This window comes from Panulirus ornatus, chromosome 3 (assembly GCF_036320965.1).
Source record: "Panulirus ornatus isolate Po-2019 chromosome 3, ASM3632096v1, whole genome shotgun sequence".
Taxonomy (NCBI): Eukaryota; Metazoa; Arthropoda; class Malacostraca; order Decapoda; family Palinuridae; genus Panulirus; species Panulirus ornatus.
Window position 1 is genome coordinate 71,992,872 of NC_092226.1, and position 12,678 is coordinate 72,005,549.

Sequence of the window (12,678 nt, forward strand, 5' to 3'; positions counted from 1 at the left end):
ATAAGATGATGTTGCAGGTTAAAGTGTAACTCCTGATGACAGGCAATGGATGGACGGACAACAGACAAAAGACAAAAAACAGACAGACACGGATGGAAAGAAAGATGACAGACGATAGACAGATGATCAAACGATGGAGAGATGGTAGATGACAAGAGACTAAATTTTCCTTCAGTGTCTTCCATGCTATGCAGGCCACACAACCAACTGCCTTTTATATTTTTTCAAGTTTGAATATAAATACATGTAGTTAAGGTATTCAAATTATATGCATATGTACATGCAATCATATGTAACCAATAAATATATCAATGTCAGTGCTCAATCAGCTCTCTCTAAGTTCGTAGAGGAAAATAGACTGCTGCCATAATGCTTGGGAATCAGGAAACATCAATTTTGTCAAATTTTACCACAGTCACTTGAATGCAGAATTTCAACAACTCAAGATAAGTTGAGAAAAACTTGATGAAATCCTAGGTATGCACCATATGACTCACTGAGATCCTTAATAGAAGGTGGAGGCTTGGATCCTGGTATACCAGGTGGACCTATAGGTGGTGGTGGTCCCATTGCATCAGGCCCACCTATTCCCCCTGTGGCTTGTTGAAGGAGGTCCACTATGGAGTTTCCACCCGTTTTGTCTGCTGGAGAAATCGGTGCAAAGAAGCAGTTGGAGTCGAGGCCTGCCGTGGGCGAGGGGATCACAATGTTTGGTTCGCTACCCGTGATTTCTGCAGAAGCAGGTCTGGTGGTTAGGCTTCAGACTTGAGGTCTGAAGAGTACTTAGCATTACAGTGGAAACCTTGGCCTGTCTGCTGTGTAAGTAGTATCTCAAGAAATTCTTTACACCAAGGACAAATAAAATCAAAGAGAAAGTGCTATCATTCTAACAACTTGTAATTCCCAACACTAACTCAGAAAACTACTATAACCTCTAATTATATGTAAATGCTTCTCTCTGATGTTCTGGATATCCATTAAACTGTTAAACTTTGGAGAGTGACATACATATAACCAATAGTATTTACTCAGGTAGTACCACTATAATTGTGTCAGAATTACTGTTTTTCCTTCCATTAGACAGTTGTACAGGTTACGAATTAAAAACTTTTATTCACCCCAAAATGTAAGAATACTGTACCAGTTACACTGTTCTCCCTTCATTTCTGAAAAATACCCAAAACTACCCATATATGACCAAACTCTTTTTTAAGCAAAACATCACATCCCATATCCCATATGAAAAAAATTGAAGGTAAAAAAATTTCCATTTTAAAAACAGAGTAATCTAAACAGCAAACTTATCAAACATTTGTAATAGTGAACGAAACGACCCAGTTCCACTATCTCAACTTACATGTCATACCCTTTCCTCTCTCAATTTTATGCAACACTTATTTTTGCTAAGAAGGTAATGAAAAGGTCATCATCCATATGACACCCAGTGGGAATTATCTATTTTTGTAATTCTGAGAAATCTTAAAAATGCAAGCACAGTTCCTTGCAGGGGGAAAGTTAGTTATTAGATCATTTCCCTTTTCCTATTCATATCAGATTAACATGTTTGATACAAAATTAAGTACTACAGATCAGAATCTGATTTCAAACTGTACACCATACATTGCAGTCTTTCCAACTGTGATAAAGGAACACATGAAGTCAATGGTGCTTTCCATTCAAGACATATGAATGTAAGCAATACCAAAGAATGAATCATGATCATTTCATGACAGTTTCATACCATGACAATGTGCACTCTGATTATGACAAATCTAAGTAATATTATATTTCATATTACTGGCAAAACCAGTAGGCAGTCTATTGCCTCTGATATCAAAGTGACATAATCTGAGGCTCTAATACAATATTTCCAGTGATCAAATGTTTCTCTAAAAATAGATAAATATATACTTGTATTTTATACTTGATCACTGTTACCCTCGTCAACGAGGTAGTGCCAGGAAACCGACAAAGTAAGACCCGACCACTCATATACACACATACGCACATACACGTAAATATACATATCAACATATACACATATGTACATATATATACACAGCCATCTACATTAACATACTTGTACATAATTATATTCACTTGCCCTCATCCATTCCCGTCGCCACCCCACCCACAGAAAACGGCATCACCACCCCCGTGTCAACAAGGTAGCACCAGAAAACAGACAAAAAAGGCCACATTTGTTCACACTCAGTCTCCAGCTGTCATGTGTAATGCACCAAAACCACAACTCCCTGTCACATTTAGGATCCACAGACCTTTCCACAGTTTACTCCAGACGTTTAACACGCTCTGGTTCAGTCCTTTGAAAGCATGTCGCCATTTCCCACATTAATGAGGCAGCATCAAGACTAGATGACTGAGCCTAAGAGGGAAAAATCCACACTTGGCCCCCTTCTCTGTTCCTTCCTTTGGAAAGTAAAGCAGTAGGGGGGGATTTCCAGCCACCCACTCCCCCCTTTTAGTCACCTTCTATGACACATAGGCAATAAAAGGGTTGAATTCTTTCTCCCCTATCTATCTATCTATTCACATACATACATATATTTCCATACTTGAATTGCTGTTTCCTGACATTAGCAAAGTAACACTAGGGAACAGATGATAGATCATGGCTACTCACATAAACATATTCTTTATTTGTTTATTATGCTTTGTCACTGTCTCCCGCATTAGCGAGGTAGCGCAAGGAAACAGACAAAAGAATGGCCCAACCCACCCACATACACATGTATATACATAAGCGCCCACACACACACATATACATGCCTATACATTTCGGTGCATTATACATGACAGCTAGAGAGTGTGTGTGAACGAATGCAGCCTTTGTTGTCTTTTCCTAGCGGTACCTCGCGCATGTGCAGGAGGGAGGGGGTGTCATTTCATGTGTGGCAGGGTGGCAATGGGAATGAATAAAGGCAGCAAGTATGAAATATGTACATGTGTGCATATGTATATGTCTGTGTATGTATATGTATGTATAAGTTGAAATTCCAAAAAAGGCCCAGTCCTCTGTTCTTAACGCTACCTCGCTAATGCGGGAAATGGCGAATAGTTTAAAAGAAAGAAAAAAGAAAGTTGAAATGTATAGGTATGTATATGTGCGTGTGTGGACGTGTATGTATATACATGTGTATGTGGGTGGGTTGGGCCATTCTTTCATCTGTATCACTGCACTACCTCACTAACGTGGGAGGCATCAACAAAGTATAATAAAATACTATAATAATATTCTTAACGCTACCTCGCTAATGCGGGAAATGGCGGATAGTATAAAAAAATACATATACATACACTTTACAATACATGTTTCATGGAAGAAATCCACCTCATCAGGCATAAACAATTCACAAAGTTTTAAATCCTATAGCAAGCACAAAAGCTTGTACATCATCTTACTGCCATTTCAGATTAGGAACAGTCCTGGAAATAAGAGGGAAAGTGGGAGGTGCTTTACGGTAAAGAGGGATTATCCAGTGGAGGTTGACCAGGGTAGCGAGATGCGTGTTTAACTACACTTCTTATGTTATTTTGTCTACAAAATTCTTTCATAATCATTTGGTTGATAATAGGGTGTGCTTTAAAGTTACCTGGGGATAGGTTAAAGTTAGTAATATTAGCAATTATGACAAATTCCATAACAATACAGACAGCATAATCCAATGAAGGGTACATTGTGACTTGAGTTGTTAAGGTCCACAGGGTGATTGTTTTCTTACCAGAGCTTTGCAAAAGCATTGCTCTGGTGGTCACCTCTGTGCACTGAATGACTGCCAATAGCATCTCTCAATTTCTGTTCTACCTGTCTGGCCAATATATACATCTCTATATGCCTTATATTGAATGGCATAAACACTCCAAATTTTCTGATAATTTGGCCTACTTTTACGGAAAGTCTTAGTGTTGTTATATTGGAAGGCAACATTCTAAAGCAACGTTTTTTAGTGCCTGTCTTACATTAGCTAAGTTAGGCGAATTGAACAACACTATATATTTGGATCCATAAAATACTTTCTAGGCTTTCCAGTGAGCCTCATTCACAATCCACTTGGTATAACATAAAGAATGTTTTATAAAAATAGGCCAAACTAGTTATTCAGTATTTTTTAGACTGGTCTCTAACTTGTATTCTCATTGAAAACATTGATCAGTTCAACACCAGTTTAGTTTGGACATCCACAGGTTAATGGTGAAATTCTTTACTTAAAGGAATACATCAGAATTAAGCTGAAGTCTGAATTAATGGGATTGGCAGTAGTGGGGTAGGAGTGTATTGACATTTACATATCATCCCTAAGGACAGCACAAAAATAATTCCACCCATGTATCTCCTTCCTGTTGCAGAAGGTAACTATGGGGCAGGACTGAAGGGCTGGAAGTCTTCCTCTTCTTTAATATCGATTTCCAAAAGGAGAAGCAGAGGAAGGAGACAGTGAGTATTTTTCCTCTGTGGCTCCATCATGTTCCTGACACTACCACACAAACATGGTAAACAGCAAACAAGTATGGAAGATAGAAAAGACATTCATATACAAAACCTGGCTTTGACTGATATCCTTCCTAACTGTCTCACATATGCATTTGATACAAGCTCAGGGATGTTTAATCATATTTTTGTGATAGTGACTTTGAAAGCTAGTTACTTGGAGATGGTATACACCTATTTAGGCAGTTTGATTCCTATATGATGTTGATCCACATCTGAAAGTAGCATACCAATTATCTTAAGAAAATAAGGAGAATCAAGGGATGAAGATGAGAAGAAGTCAATATACTGGTGCATGGATTAAAGGCATATGATAGAGTTGATAGAGATGCTCTGTGGAAGGTATTAAGAATATATGGTGTGGGAGGCAAGTTGTTAGAAGCAGTGAAAAGTTTTTATCGAGGATGTAAGGCATGTGTACGTGTAGGAAGAGAGGAAAGTGATTGGTTCTCAGTGAATGTAGGTTTGCGGCAGGGGTGTGTGATGTCTCCATGGTTGTTTAATTTGTTTATGGATGGGGTTGTTAGGGAGGTAAATGCAAGAGTTTTGGAAAGAGGGGCAAGTATGAAGTCTGTTGGGGATGAGAGAGCTTGGGAAGTAAGTTGTTGTTCGGTGATGATACAGCGCTGGTGGCTGATTCATGTGAGAAACTGCAGAAGCTGGTGACTGAGTTTGGTAAAGTGTGTGAAAGAAGAAAGTTAAGAGTAAATGTGAATAAGAGCAAGGTTATTAGGTACAGTAGGGTTGAGGGTCAAGTCAATTGGGAGGTAAGTTTGAATGGAGAAAAACTGGAGGAAGTAAAGTGTTTTAGATATCTGGGAGTGGATCTGGCAGCAGATGGAACCATGGAAGCGGAAGTGGATCATAGGGTGGGGGAGGGGGTGAAAATTCTGGGAGCCTTGAAGAATGTGTGGAAGTCGAGAACATTATCTCGGAAAGCAAAAATGGGTATGTTTGAAGGAATAGTGGTTCCAACAATGTTGTATGGTTGCGAGGCGTGGGCTATGGATAGAGTTGTGCGCAGGAGGATTGATGTGCTGGAAATGAGATGTTTGAGGACAATGTGTGGTGTGAGGTGGTTTGATCGAGTAAGTAACGTAAGGGTAAGAGAGATGTGTGGAAATAAAAAGAGCGTGGTTGAGAGAGCAGAAGAGGGCGTTTTGAAATGGTTTGGGCACATGGAGAGAATGAGTGAGGAAAGATTGACCAAGAGGATATATGTGTCAGAGGTGGAGGGAACGAGGAGAAGTGGGAGACCAAATTGGAGGTGGAAAGATGGAGTGAAAAAGATTTTGTGTGATCAGGGCCTGAACATGCAGGAGGGTGAAAGGAGGGCAAGGAATAGAGTGAGTTGGATCGATGTGGTGTACCGGGGTTGACGTGCTGTCGGTGGATTGAATCAGGGCATGTGAAGTGTCTGGGGTAAACCATGGAAAGCTGTGTAGGTATGTATATTTGCGTGTGTGGACGTATGTATATACATGTGTATGGGGGTGGGTTGGGCCATTTCTTTCGTCTGTTTCCTTGCACTACCTCGCAAACGCGGGAGACAGCGAAAGAAAAAAAAAAGGGATTAAAGAAAAAGATGGAGTGATTATATGGTAACAGTGGATTTAGTAAAGATAATAGTACTTCAGATATCATAAGGGTGAAAACTGATGAAACTTGATGTGGGCACAATCATTAAATAAAGTTGCTGTGGTCTAAAAATTCTGAAGGGTTCAGTTAGATATACTCCTTGATACCCCTACAAGGGTACTGCTTTACACCTCTGTGCTTGAGTTTTTGCATTTCTGACAATATACCAATCAAAAACAAAAACATCCAGCAAATCATTAATCAAAACTGGCTCTGGGTACCACTCCAAAACAAGTTTTCACAAATTTGGCAATCAATAACAACCAGCAACCAACAAAACAAGGCTGAATTATGTCTTCAAATCCATCTTTGCAAATTAATTGAATATGCAGAAACAACAATACAAAGTTTTGGGGCTTCTTCCAATAATATAGACAGTCCCCTAGCCAAACAGTAGTACTTATAAATGTTGGAGCATTACGTGAACTACAGTGTCCGCAAAAACCTGTCTCCTGTAACTTACATATCATTGCTTTGACATTTCTTCTTTAGACTTGATTACAAACTGCAGATATCCGAGCATGGGTTGGCAAGGTAACTTAAGTATTCTAGGTCCCTGTTTTGTGTCCATAGGGTCTTGTTCTTATGAATGAGGCATGACACTGATGAAGTGTGCAGGAGGCAGTCACCTTATTGTGTCTTCTGAGTATCCAGGGTGGCTATAAACCTCAAATTTATCCTAACTCTCTAGCTCCAGGGTGAAAATTTGCACTTTTTCCTCCTTTGAAAGGTAAGAGCCAACCATCTTGAAGCACATGCAGAAGATATACAGCACCCGAAAGGAAAATTCTCAAAATGAAGTGGCAACTTGGAAGAGTAAAGAAAGAACATCATTCCCTCATGATAGCTCGAGTCAAACTGAAACAAATAGTAACTGGAGCTTAAATCATATGAAACACTTGTCTCAGTGACCAGATGTGCGATGATTTCATTAAGGGTGTCACATACTTTTACCTACAACAAACCTTAGCCACATATCACCTTTGAAAATATATGGGGAACAGTAAAGCTATAAAGCCTACGACTCAAGAGCTTCTGACATTAAATATAATCTCTTTAACCCTTCACTTGTTACTACATGTACATTCTCCTCCTCACTACTTCTACATCATCCCATAGGCATTCTTGGAAATAATGTACACCACATGGCCTAATACTCCTGAATGAGCCTGCCTTCATTATTGTGCTGAGGTTCAGTTTATTCTTAATATTCACAATCATTAACTCAGAAACTGCAGTTCATCTTTTATTTGCTTATGTAAGACTTTTATCTATTGGTATCTATGGCTCAAAACAGCAATGTTACCAAAACAAATCATACTTCACATAAAGTCCAACATTCCCATTATTCCAATGTCCCCCATTTTATAACTTCCAAAACGTGATACACACCCTCAAATGATTGAACCCTAAAGCTGCTATCCAACTTGGTAATTTTCTTTCAAGCAATACAAAGATGATTATACCACTACCATTTTTTCTTTCCTACTTTCAATCCAAAACAATCCCAAACCTTTCCACTGACTGCATACCAAACTTCTTTTCAAGACCTAAAATACATAAATAATCCTAACCATCTCTCTGGCTCTCACATCTGACCCTCTCATATCATGCTCTCTACATCTAAACCTTATATCATGTCCTATTAAGATCCCCCCCCCTTTATCTTATATCTTCTGAAATGTTTATACCATCCAGTTACCTAGGTAATAAACTGCGGTGTATTTTGATATGCAATTACCTGATTTTTGTCATTATCATCATCAAAATCATTCTTTCTCTGTTAGTCAAGGCAACTCTCGGAACATACAAAGAAAGGCCACATTCACTTACATTGATTCTCTAGCTGTTATATGTAATACACCAAAACCACTGCCTCCATCCACAAATATGCCCCACAGACCTTTCCATGGTTCACCTTGGCTTCACATGCCCTGGTTCACTCCAGTGACAGCACATCAACCCAACATCGTTCCCATTCACTCTAATCTGTGGAAGCCTTTCACTCTCCTATACGTTCAGGTCCCAGTCATTCAAAATCTTTCTCACGCCATCCTTACATCTCCACTTTGGTCTTCCCCTTCTCCTTGTCCCCTCCACTTCTCAATCAGACATCCTCTCTGTCAACCTCTCCTCACTCATTCTCTCTATAAGTTCAAATCATTTCAAGACACCCTATCAAGCTCTCTCTCAACCATACTCTTTTTATCACCACACCTCCCTCATCCTTTCATTACTTACTCGATTAAGCCACCTCAAACCACATACTGTCCCCAAACATTCAATTTCTAATACCTCCACCTTTATCTACACATCCTCATCTACTTCCCATGCCTTGCAACCATACAACATTGCTGGGACTACTAAACATTCAAACACAACCATCTTGACACTCCCAGATAACCTCTCTTTCCATACATTCCTCAATGCACCAAGAACCTTTGCCCCTTAACCCATCCTGGCTCACTTTCACTTCCATGGATCCAATCACTGACATATCCACTCCCAGGTACCTTGAACACTTCACTTCTTCCAATTTTTTTTTCAATCAAACCCACACCCTAACCAAGCTGTTCTCCCACTCAGCTAAACCTAATGATCATGCTTTTATTAACATTTACTCTCAACTTCCTCCTTTCACACAAGCTCCCAAATGCAGTCATCTACTTCTCAAGTTTCTTACTTGAATCTACCATCATCAAAATATCAGAATAAATATGCTGTGGTTTTAAAAACTGATCCTGAGTTATCTAATCATTCTGAAAGACAAACGAATTAATCATCCAATAGATACTTCCTTCTTAAAGCTTTTCTAACCTATATATAATAAAACCACTACAATATTTGAGGAAATCAGCTGCTTAAATTATCTCATACATTCACTTACCATTTAAGAGGTTGTTTATGTGATGTGGAATATCGATAGAGGAACGTCTAGAATTAGAGGTAGATCCTAATACCGGACTCTCTCTTTTTGAGAAGAATTGCTTTAATCGAGATGAGCCATTACTAGTGGTATTATTAGCTGCCATCAATTCCTCTTGTCCACCTAAAAATATCAATTAGTTGAATATCCACCATTTTTTCCTAACAAAACTGAGAAATATAAGTTAATGAAAGTTAAAAAAGTATCAGAAAGTCTGGAAAAATGCTACTAACAAGGATGAAGTCTCTAAAACTGCATTCTTAGCCCTCTAATAAATAAGCCATACAAATTCAGATGGGTCCCAGTGAGCGGGTTTATCAAAAATTTGAAAAATTTAGTCATCAATAAGACGTATCAAGAAAGGAAAAAACAAGAAATCAAGCAAATTTATCTTATTTGCTTCTGAGCAGATATAAAAAAGTTTATCCACATCCTGTGGAATGCTGCCTGGTTTATTGTTGATGACATACTATGTCGAATTAGACAGAGTATGTCATCAACTCAATACCTAAATACTGCTGCATTCATCACGTTGTTCACATGTACATGTGAATAAGGGCAGCAAGTATGAATTATGTATATGTGTATATATGTATATGTCTATGTATGTATATATATGTACATGTAAAAATGTATAAGTATGTATGTGTGTGTGCATGGAGTGTATGTGGGTGGGTTGGGCCATTCTTTCATCTGTTCCCTTGCGCTACCTTGCTAACATGGGAGACAGCGACAAGGTATAATAAGGTATAATAATAATAAAAAAAAATATATATATATATATATATATAGATTTTTTTTTTTGCCGGTCTCCCGCGTTTGCGAGGTAGCGCAAGGAAACAGACGAAAGAAATGGCCCAACCCACCCCCATACACATGTATATACATACGTCCACACACGCAAATATACATACCTACACAGCTTTCCATGGTTTACCCCAGACGCTTCACATGCCCTGATTCAATCCACTGACAGCACGTCAACCCCGGTATACCACATAGATCCAATTCACTCTATTCCTTGCCCTCCTTTCACCCTCCTGCATGTTCAGGCCCCGATCACACAAAATCTTTTTCACTCCATCTTTCCACCTCCAATTTGGTCTCCCACTTCTCCTCGTTCCCTCCACCTCCGACACATATATCCTCTTGGTCAATCTTTCCTCACTCATTCTCTCTATGTGCCCAAACCATTTCAAAACACCCTCTTCTGCTCTCTCAACCACGATCTTTTTATTTCCACACATCTCTCTTACCCTTACGTTACTTACTCGATCAAACCACCTCACACCACACATTGTCCTCAAACATCTCATTTCCAGCACATCCATCCTCCTGCGCACAACTCTATCCATATATATATATATATATATATATATATATATATATATATATATATATATATATATATATATATATATATATTTTTTTTTCATACTATTCGCTATTTCCCGCATTAGCGAGGTAGCGTTAAGAACAGAGGACTGAGCCTTTGAGGGAACATCCTCACTTGGCCCCCTTCTCTGTTCCTTCTTTAGGAAAATGAAAAACGAGAGGGGAGGATTTCCAGCCCCCCGTTCCCTTCCCTTTTAGTCGCCTTCTACAACACGCAGGGAATACGTGGGAAAAATTCTTTCTCCCCATCCCCTATATATATATATATATATATATATATATATATATATATATATATATATATATATATTTTTCATACTATTTGCAATTTCCCGCGTTAGCGAGGTAGCGTTAAGAACAGAGAACTGGGCCTTAGAGGGAATATCCTCACCTGACCCCCTTCTCTGTTCCTTCTTTTGGAAAATTAAAAAAAAAAAAAAAACAAGAAAGGGGAGGATTTCCAGCCACCCGCTCCCTCCCCTTTTAGTCGCCTTCCACGACACGCAGGAAATACGTGGGAAGTTTTCTTTCTCCCCTATCCCCAGGGATGGATATATATATATATATATATATATATATATATATATATATATATATATATATATATATATATATATATTTTTTTTTTTTTTTTATACTTTGTCGCTGTCTCCCACGTTTGCGAGGTAGCGCAAGGAAACAGACGAAAGAAATGGCCCAACCCCCCCCATACACATGTACATACACACGTCCACACACACAAATATACATACCTACACAGCTTTCCATGGTTTACCCCGGACGCTTCACATGCCTTGATTCAATCCACTGACAGCACGTCAACCCCGGTATACCACATCGCTCCAATTCACTCTATTCCTTGCCCTCCTTTCACCCTCCTGCATGTTCAGGCCCCGATCACACAAAATCTTTTTCACTCCATCTTTCCACCTCCAATTTGGTCTCCCTCTTCTCCTCGTTCCCTCCACCTCCGACACATATATCCTCTTGGTCAATCTTTCCTCACTCATTCTCTCCATGTGCCCAAACCATTTTAAAACACCCTCTTCTGCTCTCTCAACCACGCTCTTTTTATTTCCACACATCTCTCTTACCCTTACGTTACTTACTCGATCAAACCACCTCACACCACACATTGTCCTCAAACATCTCATTTCCAGCACATCCATCCTCCTGCGCACAACTCTATCCATAGCCCACGCCTCGCAACCATACAACATTGTTGGAACTACTATTCCTTCAAACATACCCATTTTTGCTTTCCAGGATAATGTTCTCGACTTCCACACATTTTTCAAGGCTCCCAAAATTTTCGCCCCCTCCCCCACCCTATGATCCATGTGTGTGTGTGTGTGTGTGTGTGTGTGTGTGTTTGTGTGTATATGAGTGGAAGGACCATTCTTCGTCTGTTTCCTGGGGCTACCTCACTGATGCGGGAAACTGCGATCATGCATAATGAATAAATAAAAATTTTATTCATTATACTTAATCGCTGTTTCCCGCATCAGCAAGGAAATGCCAGGAAACAGACGAAGAAATTTCCATCCACTCATGCACGCATATTTATACATAAATGCCCATATATGCTAATATACATACATATACATACACACACAGGCATTTACATATATATACATGTACATATTCATGCTTGCCTTCATCCATTCCTATCACTACCCCGCCCCACAGGAAACAGCATCGCCACCCACCGCTTCAGCATGGAAGCACCAAAAAAAAAACACACAAAAAAGGCCACATTTGTTCATAATCAGTTTCTAGCTGTCATGTGTAAGGCACCAAAACCACAGCTCCCTATCTACATCCAAAGACCTTTCCATGGTTTATCCCAGATGTTTCACATGCCCTGGTTCTCTATATTCCCTTAACTTCATTTTTCAAGTCAGACCTTGTTCCACAAATAAATTTGATAAACTATGGCATTCTGGTGAGATACCAAATTGGGAGTAATGCAAATTAATACAAAGCAGTGGAAACACCTTCAATAAGGACAATAATTAGCAACAAAGCTTGCTGAATTTACAAAAATGCAGGAATCTAGTGTTACTGAGAGTAGATGCTACTGAGATGTATAAAAACTGACTCATGGACAATTAATGAAAAGAGTGAATGGGTGAACATCAGTAAGTTTCATGTTTTCATTCCTTAGTTTTCCTCCTTTTAACCTTTTCATTATTTCACGGACATTTCT

At 39.1% G+C, this 12,678-nt stretch overlaps 1 protein-coding gene across 1 annotated transcript in view; it reads right to left on the minus strand.

Annotated features, from left to right (window-relative positions):
- Positions 1–12,678, minus strand: part of LOC139763424 (uncharacterized) — a 143,964-nt gene that overhangs the window by 101,610 nt on the left and 29,676 nt on the right. The window contains exons 8-9 of the mRNA XM_071689456.1: positions 9,036–9,197; positions 498–731 (exon numbers count right to left, since the gene is read on the minus strand). Coding sequence (XP_071545557.1) covers positions 498–731; positions 9,036–9,197 — 396 coding nt within the window. The remainder of the gene's footprint in view (positions 1–497; positions 732–9,035; positions 9,198–12,678) is intronic.